The 12995-nt window shown below is 31.1% G+C and overlaps 1 protein-coding gene across 1 annotated transcript in view; it reads left to right on the plus strand.

Moving 5' to 3' along the window:
* Positions 1-12995, plus strand: part of LOC114330128 (methionine--tRNA ligase, cytoplasmic) — a 62475-nt gene that overhangs the window by 29456 nt on the left and 20024 nt on the right. Inside the window, exons 7-9 of the mRNA XM_050643330.1 lie at positions 1982-2366; positions 5356-5569; positions 6916-7152. Coding sequence (XP_050499287.1) covers positions 1982-2366; positions 5356-5569; positions 6916-7152 — 836 coding nt within the window. The remainder of the gene's footprint in view (positions 1-1981; positions 2367-5355; positions 5570-6915; positions 7153-12995) is intronic.

A 12995-nucleotide genomic window follows, 5' to 3' on the forward strand; every position in this document is an offset into this window, starting at 1 on the left:
AAATTGAATTATTATAATTTGATTACTTGTTTTTCATAACTTTGTTATTTTTTAAATGGTAGAAAATAAAAATTTGAAATTCTGCAGTTGTGTATAACTTTACACACCCTATCAAAATAGCTATCAAAATGACAGTGTTGCCATTTAAGAAAATCAACGATGACGTCATATCTCTAAATTGGGACACCCTGTATACACTGTTATTGTATGTCAAAAATGACAATTTGAAATACTAATCGACGGGTCTGAGCATTTTTCAAAAAAACCATTAGTATTTTAATTATTGAATTTATTGCAAATTACAGACATACCTTTGTTATTTTCTATTATCTTGTAAATGGCAGAGAATAAAAATTAAATATTTTGCAGTTATCTATAACTTTACACACCCTATCAAAATAGCTATCAGGATGACAGTGTTGCCATTTAAGAAAATCGGGCATTTTTCAGACGGGTATAAGCATTTTTCAAAAAAACAATTAGTATTTGAGATATTGAATTTATTCCAAATTACAGACCCTCTCTGTATAATAAATAAACTTACAATCATAAAATGTATATAAAAAATAAAAAAATAAAAGTATCCATTGGGGTTCGAACCCGCTTATCAGCGCAGTTAGTATTGAAATTCATTCACCTTAAACTTTTACCCACGGAGACCATGTGTCATCATGTGCGAAGATCAACTAACTAAACGGATTAAACTTTTGACGGTTCTGAATTTAACCAAATTATTTTGATTTTGAATTTAAATTATTTAGAATTGAAAGAAATATTAGAATACAACAAAACATAGAGTAAGAAAACAATATATTAGGTGAATATTGATAGAAATTTTGATGGTAATCAAATTATGTAAATCAAAGCATTACATACTATTTTGGTAGGTTCTTTTTAAATTTTCCAAATAGGTAGGTACCTATGAAATTTTTTATTAGGATACTGAAACATTTACAATTATTACGTACCTGTCGCTTTTAAAAACTATCTATAAAATCACTACAATATTATAAACTTGCTTTTTTCTCTGCCATCACAACAATAAAAACTAATATACACAACATTAATTTGATTATCCAAAATCTCCATATTAAACAATTATTGACAGATGATTTTAACACATAATCAGATCCCTTATAACGTTTATTCCATACTGTCTGTGTGCGCATGTGCGCAGTATTATGAAATTTTACTCTCAATCGCGCCTAAAAAAGTATAACTTAAAAAATATCACCCTTATAACATTTATATTGTCCAGAATATCAATGAGGATGATCCAGATCGACGAATGTAGTTTTGCGAAATAATGCAAGATTCATATGATTAAGATTCAGGCTTTTTTCTCCAAATCTTTTTTGTGATGAAGCAACGTTCTGTCTATTCGCTGTGTGCAAGTACTTGGAGGGGATACGAGAAACGATCGTGCGCGTATAGCGGACAAATCTTGCAACTTTCTTAACATATATTTCTTAAATAATAATTCATACTGTTAATTGAAATTGTCAAATTGTCTTATATTTCATACCTACTGCCAGTGAAGAAAATGGGATTTCGCAAATGTTGTGTTATGAATTGTAAAAATTATATGTTGCTCCACAATATTGATATGATTACAATTATTAAAGTGGATTTAATTAATGGTTATTTGCTTCTAGTATAATGTTTACCTTTTAATAACATAACCCCAATCTTACTTTTTCTTCTTATTCTTTTTTGAGCTATGGCCTTGACAATTATCCAGTAACCAGGACTAATATAATTGGCCAATATAATTAAAAGTACTAAAAATTTTACTGAGCTATGAAACCAGGTGTCACTCTTCCGAACTTGCATGGTCCCAATATGGAACAGTAAATCGGCAAAACTGCAGATATTGGATCCTTCCCCTCAGATCTCCAGATCTTACACCACTTGACTTATTTTTTGTATCATTATGTACATATTTATGATAAGTTCACTTTATTTTTTTTTGTATTTTCAGCTGGAACCTTTGCTGTATCATTGGATAAAATTGCGAAATTCAGGTTGGTCGCACAACTCGCAAGTAATAGCCAAAGCCTGGTTGAAAGAAGGTCTTAAACCGCGATGTATTACCCGTGATCTAAAATGGGGGGTTCCCGTACCACTTGACGGCTATCGAGATAAAGTATTCTACGTTTGGTTTGACGCACCTTTAGGGTACATTTCGATCACTAAAGCTTACACGGAAGATTACGCAAGATGGTGGACGCCGACAAAAGGAGAAGAAGTCACTTTGTATCAGTTCATGGCCAAAGATAACGTACCTTTCCATTCCGTTTTGTTTCCTGCTATGTTGTTGGGTGCCAACCAGGGTTATATTACTGTTAATCATCTAATGGCTACAGGTAAGTCTTTATGAATAATATATAAATTCATTTATAATTTTACGTATAAAAAGTGCACCTGAGTGCACGACGAACTTGTAAGACAAGTGGTGGTAAAGACAATTGTTGTTCAAGAACAGAATAATAAGGTTGCTGTGATAAGCACAGTGTCTTAATAAAAAGGTGTTGTATTCTCTCAATATGAATCTGGAAATATGGTGACCAAACCACAGAGCAGTATTCCAAAAGGATTCTTACTAAGCAGCAATAAACTAGTCTAGTTGATTCAGTAGAAAAATATTTGCAATTTCTGGTGACAAAACCCACAAGTTTTGATGCCTTTATACACTCACCGGCAGAGAAAACGGGCACCCCAAAAAATGGGTCATTTTTAATGTCTTGTATTTCCTAAACCTGATGTCCGATTTAAGTAATTTTTTTAATATGTTATAGCCTTATTCTTTATCAATATCGCTGTAATAATATTGTTGCTAGACAGGTACATTGTCATTGTATACAGGGTGTACGAATCAAACTGTGTTTTTTTCTCAAACTTTGGAACACCCTGTGGAATGTTCTAGCTTTTATAAAATACTAAAATTAAAACCCAACTATAGCCACAGATTTTCTTAACATTCTGTTTTTTTATTCATTCGCTTATGTTGGATAATAAAAAAGTTAGGCACTTTAACAACTACCCCTGTTTTTCGTCAATACAGGGTGTTTTTCAATAAGTACGGCAAGCTTTAAGGGGTAATTCTGCATGATAAAATAATGACAGTTTGCTTTATAAACGTATGCCCGCAAATGCTTCGTTTCCGAGATAGGGGGTGTTGAAATTGTTCTTACAAACTGACGATTTATTTATTTCTCTAAAACGGTTTGTGATATGCAAATGAAATTTGGTAGATTTTAAGAGCTAGTTATTGCGCATTTTTTGGCATACAATTGAGAATTTATTCACCATTGGCGTGCATACGGGATATATCTAAAATATTTATACCCGTATGCACGCCAATGGTGAATATAAAATTCTTAATTGTATGCCAAAAAATGCGCAATAACTACCTCTTAAAATCTACCAAATTTCATTTGCATATACAAACCGTTTTAGAGAAATAAATAAATCGTCAGTTTGTAAGAACAATTTCAACACCCCCTATCTCGGAAACGAAGCATTTGTGGGCATACGTTTATAAAGCAAACTGTCATTATTTTATCATGCAGAATTACCCCTTAAAGTTTGCCGTACTTATTTAAAAACACCCTGTATTAACGAAAAACAGGGGTAGTTGTTAAAGTGCTTAACTTTTTTATTATCCAACACAAGCGAATGAATCAAAAACAGAATGTTAGGAAAATCTGTGGCTATAGTTTGGTTATAATTTCAGTATTTTATAAAAGCTAGAACATTCCACAGGGCGTTCCAAAGTTTGAGAAAAAAAAACAGTTTGATTCGTACACCCTGTATACAATGACAATGTACCTGTCTAGCAACAATATTATTACAGCGATATTGATAAAGAATAAGGCTATAACATATTAAAAAAATTACTTAAATCGGACATCAGGTTTAGGAAATACAAGACATTAAAAATGACCCATTTTTTGGGGTGCCCGTTTTCTCTGCCGGTGAGTGTAGATATAATATGAACGTGTTTAACAAAAGAGAGCTTTTGTTAAAAGCTATTTGAGCTATTTGAAACATTATTTAGCATTTAAACACTTTCAAAAACTTTTATATTTTTATATTTTGTACTTTTTCGCCCGACTGAAAACGATTACCTTTTAACGCCTTTTTCAGTGGCCCAAATCTCAAGGAGATACAATCGGGATTAAAAGGTTGGTGGCTCCAATATCCTCCATTTCTTTCGTCTTAGATATGGGGGGGGAGTGGGGTCCGCATTACATTATTTTGAAATGCCGATAAAACTACCAAAAATAATTAGACAAGGCGAAAACGACGGGTTCGAAGGGGAAAATATTCCCATGAGATTTTTTTACATAATCACATTCGTGAGACATCCCAGAATAAGGTTCAAGAAGTCGCCCACGTGAAAAGTGGGCCAATTTTTTTTTAACAATTTTTTTTTAATCAAATTGCAAGAATCAATATTTTTGGGCCGAACAATTTTTTATTTAATTTTTTGGACCATTCTGGACAAAAAAGGTCTCTTATAATTTTTCTCTAAAGTTGATCTTTTTCGACTTATAAGCAATTTAAAATTGAAAAAAACGAAAAATGGCGATTTTCAAGGCTTAATAACTCGGTTAAAAGTTATTATTATGAAAGTCAATATATGACTAAATCAAAGTTTAAAGCCCCTCCTACAATATCCTGAAGAAATTTTTGTCATTATTTTATTACTAAGCTGTTATTTTTAAGTAAAAATAATAAGCGCCATGCACGTGTGCGGAGCTGTAAATGCTGGGTGCGAGAGAGAAGCTATTCAAGCAGTCCAATTGTGCATCTTACTCGCACTCACATTTACAGCGGCGTCAATACGATCCAACCACTCATTGTTATTAATTAAAAATAACAGCTAAGTAGTAAATTAATAACACAGATTTCTTCAGGATCATGTAACGGCGACTTTAAACTTTGATTTAGTCACTTTCTGACTTTCAAAATAATAATTTTTGACCGAGTTATTAAGTCTTAAAAATATCCATTTCCGCGTTTTTCAAATTTTAACTTGCTTATAACTCGAAAAAGATCAACTTTAGAGAAAACTTATAAGAGACCTTTTTTGTTAAGAATGGTCCAAAAAAACTAAAAAAAATTAGACCGGACCAAAAATATTGATTTTTGCAATTTGATTAAAAAAAATTGTTAAAAAAAAATTGGCCCACTTTTCTCGTGGGCGACTTCTTGAACCTTATTTTGGGATGTCTCACGAATGTGATTATGCTAAAATATCTCATGGGAATATTTTTCCCAACGAACCCGCCGTTTCCGCCTTGTCTAAATACGATACATATTTTTCCTAATAAAACTTTTGTTTTTTAGAATACTTAAATTATGAAGATGGTAAATTTTCGAAATCCAGAGGTGTGGGAGTATTCGGAACAGACGCTCAGAGTACAGGAATTCCAAGTGACGTATGGAGATTTTATTTACTCTATGTCAGACCGGAATCTCAAGATTCCAGTTTTAGTTGGAACGATCTCGTTACTAAAAATAATTCCGAATTGTTAAATAATTTAGGAAACTTCATTAACAGGTACCTTTTTTACACTTAATTTATGCCTATTGTAGAGTATCAAAATTGTAGACACTAAATTCTGGGAAATGATAATTAAGTTTTAACGACAACACTGTTGCCAGATTTTGATTGTAGATAATGTATTAACTTCTTTATTAATACACAGTTTCACATACAATCAAATACAGTCAATTTCACGACGGTAGACAACGATTCCTTTGACTATTTTCACCTTCCATAATTGTCAGAACGCTATATACAGGGTGTTTTATTAAGAATTGCCCATATAGTAACTGGAGAAGCCTTAGCACAAAATACGAAGATTTAACCTAAAACACTTCAATAAAATATTCCTCATTACCGAGATACAGGATGTTTTATTAGAAATATTCTAAAATGATTTTAGCTAATTGTTTTAACACCTTTCAATATTTTCTATTCAAACTTGACAAATAGTTTACACATGTTAGGATACTTTAACTAGTGTTAAAAGATAGTTTTCCGCTGTTAGAGGGGCGCTGTAGGAATATATACTTCCTTTTCTTCCCCTTTTCCCCTCACAATCTACGCCACTGTCGTAATAATCATTTCAGCATGTTTTTTTGATTCTTTGTTACTTTTTACGTAAATATCATCCTTTCGTCTCATTGCGATAGAGTAAGTAGTTTTCAAGTTATTTGCGTTTAAAGATAATGGATTCAATAAGATTATGTATTTTAAACAACATTCAATATAATAAATTACTGTGTTTAAAATCGATAATCTTATTGAATGCATTACTTGAAAACTACTTACTCTATCATATTGAGAAAATATTGATATTTACGTAAAAAGTAATGAAGAATAAAAAACATTCTGAAATGATTATTACGACAGTGGCGTAGATTGTGAGGGGAAAAGGGCGAAAAGGAAGTATATATCCCTACAGCACGCCTCTGGTAAGAGCAGAAGACTATCTTTTAACACTAGTTATAGTATCCTAACATGTGTAAACTGTTTGTCAAATTTGAACACAAAATATTGGAAGGTGTTAAAACAATAGGCTAAAATCATTTTAGAATATTTGTAATAAAACACTCTGTATATCGGCAAGGAAAAATATTTTATTTAAGAGTTTTCGGTTAAATCCTCGTATTTTGTGCTAAGGTTTCTCCAGTTACGATATAGACAATTCTTAATGAAACACCCTGTATGTATAACCACTTCAGGTTAACTATTATAGTGCTGATGTATTTTAGTAATAGCAGGAACAAAGTCGTTATCGAACAAACCAGTGGATAAACAATATAATGGGAATTCGTTACACTCATAGTTTTAAGTACATAGTTATGCTTATATTTTATAAACGAATGTTAATATTTTAGGGCGTTAGTGTTTGCGAAAAACAACTTCAAAGGAACGGTACCTGCAATAAAACCCACCGAAGAAGATTTCAATCTGTTGGCGTTATGTACCAGAGAACTGAAAGGTTACGTAGAAGCTCTCGAAAAGTCTAAATTGCGAGATGGAATTAGGCATATTCTATCGATATCCAGACTTGGTAATCAATACATGCAATCGAATCAACCATGGGTATTACTAAAAGGTTCCGACGATGAAAAGTAAGTTCAATTTCATAAAATTGTAATAATGCAACACGGGTATAGTAAGTCCAATGTGACATAAGTATCATTAAGTTGAGGTTTGTTTTACCTACACCCGAGAGGGTAGAAGGTCTAAAGATTATATATATATATATATATATACATTACTCTATTAATACCAAGCCCACTATATTAGTCAGACAACCGGAAGCCCACCCTTAATACGCCCGATAGAGGAGTGTATTTTATGTAGTTATATAGGAAATTCTAAAGTTAGTAAAGGCAACCTTTGAGGGGTAAGTTATTTTAATACACAAATAGTAGATATATGGTTTAGGTCTTTCGAAGCCCAAACATTTGAAGGCAATACGAAGCCAATTGTATAAAATGTTTATATTTACCAGACTATATGAAGCCCGACAGGGTTGTCAGATTTCTCAACTTTCACTATTTTATATTGCGTACCTGATCATATTTAAAAATGATCTTTTCGTACAAAAATCGGATTTGTTTAGGTTTAAACATTTTTGAAAATAAAATATATATTATTTAAAAGTAATTTATTGGAACTAAAAATAATCTATTACGAGTATGTGGTTCAGTAAAAATAAAAATAAGCAATCACTTCCTTTCACGGAATGTATTATACACATATGTTTTTATTCGGACCCAGTCCTTATTTTCGAACACGTGTGGATGTAGTTTCAGTAGTTCGTCACATTCATGTTTCCGAGGGGTAATTTTTTTTTCAATATGTTTTTCAAAGTACTGAAGTAAAACTTGTTTTTCATTATCTGACCATTTGGCTCTGAATCTCTGGATGGATTTCGTGGTTGATTCTAAAAACGTCAAAACGTTAAAAAAATACAAAAAAAATCACGTATGAATATATTTTAACTAAATATTTTAATATCTAATATTATTATTTCATATTTTTTCCAGGGACGGATCCACAGGAATAATCCAAATTTTAAGCGCAGAAAAGTAAAGTGGTCGTTTAAAAAGTTATGACCTATATTCATTTAAAGTTTTATTTTAATATTAAAATTTCTAACCGCCAAAAATATTTTCTATGTTAACCTGGTAATAACGGTGGTAATTTTGAAAAAACAAAAGTAGGGAAAAATCTTAGGTATTCCCGTTTTTTCTTTCTTTTATCTTTTTACTTTTATATTTATTCATTGATAACGTAACTTTAAACAAAATATGGCGGAATATCAAAAAATTTTGTTTTGTGATGATCGTAGACACTTTTACTTATTCATACCTTTAGTTTTTTTTGTTGGTGGTTCTTCACTATTTTCTTCGTTAGATTCGTGAAACGGCCTAGTCGCCTTTTTAAAATAATTTCTTGATAATGTGTTTTCATTATGTTGATCACGTTCCGTTGACTGATACACATATCTGTCAGAATCTCCAGTATCTAATTCGTCTTCAGGTTTTTTCCCCTTGTAACCCGCTTTAGCACCTTCTGCATAATCGGTTCTTCATCGCCTTCGTATTCAGAGCTATAGTATTCGTTATCATCTATATTGATTTCACTTAATTTTTTTCCTCGGTACCGATTTCCCTTGCCTTTTTCCATAAGTAAAAGAATCTTGGCTACTTTAGCAGTCTGGTAGATATCTTGCGGTAGTCTAAAAGTATTTTATTAATTTTAAAACGATTTAAATGTCTATGTAGATACATGGTTTAGGTATCCATCGAATTTACCTTATCGGAAACAATGAGAGTCTAATAGAACAATAATTTATTTTAAATACGGATTTATGAAGCATACATTCTAACAACGATTTTCGAATATTAAAGGGGAAATAACGATTTTTCATATATCGCATTCAAATATATCGGAAAGGCTGAAAGAAAATATGCTGGTAAATTTTAAAAAGAAATGTTTATTCATTAAACAAATTTAGACTCAACACGCGTTTTGCTAAGTTCGGACAAGGAACAATTAAAACCCGGTTTTAACTATTTTTCAAAGAAAGCTTTTTGAAATATTTTGTGTACGAGATACCTTTAAAGTAAACTTTTCGAAACTTAACCATTGTTGCTAATTCTATTACATTATGTATGATATATCATATCAAGCATAAAAAGTTTAAAAAAATCCTAACCAAAATTAACAGTGCATGCATACTCTTAAAGTTGACATTACCTGTTAAACTCGGTATGTGTCTTCTTTGTATGTCCCATAAAAGTGGCGATTTGTTCCATTTCGTCATCATCGAGGACTAATAATTGCAGAGTCGTGGCAATTTGTTTCCTAAATCTAGTTGATGTCAATAGTTCTGGATGTTTGGCTCCACAATTAATAGCTATCTTTCTAATTGTGTTTGCGCCAGACATCCAGCGATCTTCGGAATCAGGATTTGCAAAAAGATATGCATTGGTTTCTGGTACAACATTGGTTTCTTGTCTGACTTTTAGTAAAAGGCTAATGTATTTTTGCGTCTGGAATGAAAATAAAATTGGAACAGGTTTTGAGCCTTTACCTCCAGTTACAAAACGCCTATGATTTTTATATATAATCTTTTCAACTTCAGTGAGTGCCTCTGTAAAACTTTCTTGATTAAGTGTATCGTAGTTCCTCCCGTAGGTTTCTACTGTTAAATATTGCACGTCCCCTACTCTTTTACGGTTAAAAATCACCGTCTTAGCCAAAATACATTCTGTCAATTTTTTATAATTACTTCTAATATTGGTATTTTCCTGAAGTAGTTTAAACGATTCAGCTGATAGCGCATTTAAGTAGTCATTAAAAAGCTTTATACAGGGTGTTTCATTGGGAAACGGAAATACTTTAATGATGAATAGAGGTCACCAAGGCGGTTCTAGGTATACTAAATTTTTTGCCCTACCGACTTTTATATCCGAGTTACAGGGTGTTTTATCGATTTTGCTCATTTCTTTCCTAAGCCATAATTTTAGAACCACCCTGTATATTTTTTTAATATTTGGTACACATATCTCTAATATAAAACCCAAACGACCGACATACTAACCACAAGAAAAATCCAGGTCCGTATTAACAAAAAATTATAAAATTATTGTGACCTTAAAACAACACTCTGTATATTGAAATTTTAAAAATCTGTTTGAATATTTGAAAAGAGCACAAAAAACTAAGTCTAATAGTTCGCTTCGATGTTTCGGCCAGACAATTTTTTGGTTTTAATTTTGAAATTATATTGAATTTTTTTAAGAACTCCACATTAAAAAGCAGGTATTATTAACTTTTAATTATAAATTATTAAATTCATTGAATAAATACTCATTTTAAAATGAATCAATATTTATTTACCACATTGGAAAGACCCAATTATTAATCACAAGAAAAATCCAGGTCCGGATTAACAAAAAAACATAAAGTAATTTTGACCTTGAAACAACACCCTGTATATTGACATTTTCAAAAATTGTTTGCACATTTGAAAGGACCACAAAAATCCGAGTTTATAGATTCACTTTGATTTTTTGTGCAAATATTTATTAACTTTAATTTTGAAATTAAAAATATTAAAATTTTCAAGAACCCTGAAATTAATAAGCAGGTTTTTAAAGCACTTTTATTAATAAATCATTCAAGTTAATGAATAAATACTAATTTTAAAAATAATCAGTTATTATTTACAGCATTAGAAGGACTTACTTACTAATCACAGAAAAATCCAGGTCCGTATTAACAACAAAATACAAAGTAAATCTGACCTTGAAAAAACACCCTGTATATTGAAATTTTTAAAATACGTTTGCACACCTGAAGAGAGCACGATAAACTAAGTTTAATGTCCCGCTTTAATTTTTTGTGCAGACAATTTAATGACATTACTTTTGAAATTATATCGAAATTTTTATTATGAGTTCCCAGAGTTCTTAAAAATTTCGACATAATTTCAAAATTAAATTCATTAAATTGTCTGGCCAAAAAATTGAAGCTAACGATTAAACGTAGTTTTTTGTGCTCTTTTCATACCTATGTGCAAACGGATTTTGAAAATTTCAATATACATGGTGTTGTTTCAAGGTTACAATTACTTTATATTGTTTTGGTAATCCGGACCTGGATTTTTGTTGTGATTTGTAAGTGGGTCATTCGAATGTCGTAAATACTTATTGAATATTTTTAAAATGGGTATTTATTTAATAACTTTAATAATTTATTGTTAAAAGTGCTTTAAAAATCTGCTTTTTAATTTCAGTGTTCTTAAAATTATCAATATATTTAATTTCAAAATTAAAGTCATTAAATTTCCTTCACGAAAAATTAAAGCAAACCGATAAACTCAGATTTTTGTGGTCTTTTCAAATGTGCAAACAAATTTTGAAAATTTCAATATACAGGGTGTTGTTTCAAGATCACAATTACTTTACTTTTTTTTTGTTAATCCGGACCTGGATTTTTCTTGTGATTAATAGGGTCGTTCCAATGTGGTAAATAAGTATTGATTAATTTTAAAATGAGTATTTATTCAATAGCTTTAATAATTTATAATTAAAAGTTAACAATAGCTTCTTTTTAATGTCAGAGTTCTTAAAAAATTCAATATAATTTTAAAATTAAAGTCATAAAATTGTCTGGCCGAAAAATGGAAGCGAACAATTAGACTTAGTTTTTTGTGCTCTTTTCAAATATGCAAACAGATTTTCAGAATTTCAATATACAGGGTGGTGTTTTAAGGTCACAATTACTTTATAATTTTTTGTTAATCCGGACCTGGATTTTTCTTGTGATTAGTTTGTCGGTCGTTTGGGTTTTGGATGATACACATGTGTACCAAATATCAAAAAAATACACAGGGTGGTTCCAAAGTTATTACTTAGGAAAGAAATTGGCAAAATCGATAAAACACCCTGTAACTCGGTTATAAAAGCCGGTAGGGCAAAAAATGTAGTATACCTAGAACCGCCTCGGTGACCTCTATTTACAATTAAAGTATTTCCGTTTCCCAATGAAACACCCTGTATCACTTGCTAGTGGCAATTGCAAAGGCTTTTCCCAGTGTTTCTCTTTAAGGGTTTTCAAAGCTAAACTAGACAGTTCGTTACACCAGTGACCCTCAATTAACTTTCTTAGATCTTTAATTTCGATTTTTTTAATTTTCTGATCGATCCATTCTATACCAGGAAGACGTTTTTTTCTAGAACTAGTTTGTATGCTACATCACAAACCGTTTTTAAGTTGGATCCCGTATGCAAAGCTAGTGATGGTGATTTGAAGCTTTTACTCTCTACACTATAACCACTTATTTCTTTGGTAGCAAGTATTAGGTAATTAAATAGTTCTGGTTTCAAGGCATCAAATAAATTTTTAATATCATATGATTTTTTTAATGTAATAAGTAAACGGCCCAACTCTCTCATTTTATTCGAAATAACATTAATTATTTGTTTTCTTTTATGTTTTGAGAGAAGAGTTTCGCTGTACATACAGATTAGGGTATCATTCTTTACTGCTTCACTTTTATCATCAGGACGCATGATACTGAATACTTCGTCTTTAATTCGAGCATTTTGTAAAAAAGTTGAGTTTTTCACATTAACCATCGCCATAAAAGTTTGTGAAGCAGATAAACAATTCTTTGGGTTTGACGATGACCTATTTTTACAGCTTTTAACGTGTTTGCTTAAAAACTCTTTAGTGTAATGTCCCAGACAATGACTACAAACAAAGTATTTTGGATCTAGTTTTTTTTAAGATTTAACAGGGCGTGTAATATTTTTTTCTGTTTGTAGAATAAAATATCCTTGTTTTCTTAAAGCAGCTACAAGTTCCATACGTTCCTTACTTTTGGGCTTTAGAGATTTGATTAACTGAACTTCCTTATTATCTGGATGGTGCCTGAAAAGGTGTCTGGTAA

This window comes from Diabrotica virgifera, chromosome 2 (assembly GCF_917563875.1).
Source record: "Diabrotica virgifera virgifera chromosome 2, PGI_DIABVI_V3a".
In the NCBI taxonomy this organism is placed as follows: domain Eukaryota; kingdom Metazoa; phylum Arthropoda; class Insecta; order Coleoptera; family Chrysomelidae; genus Diabrotica; species Diabrotica virgifera.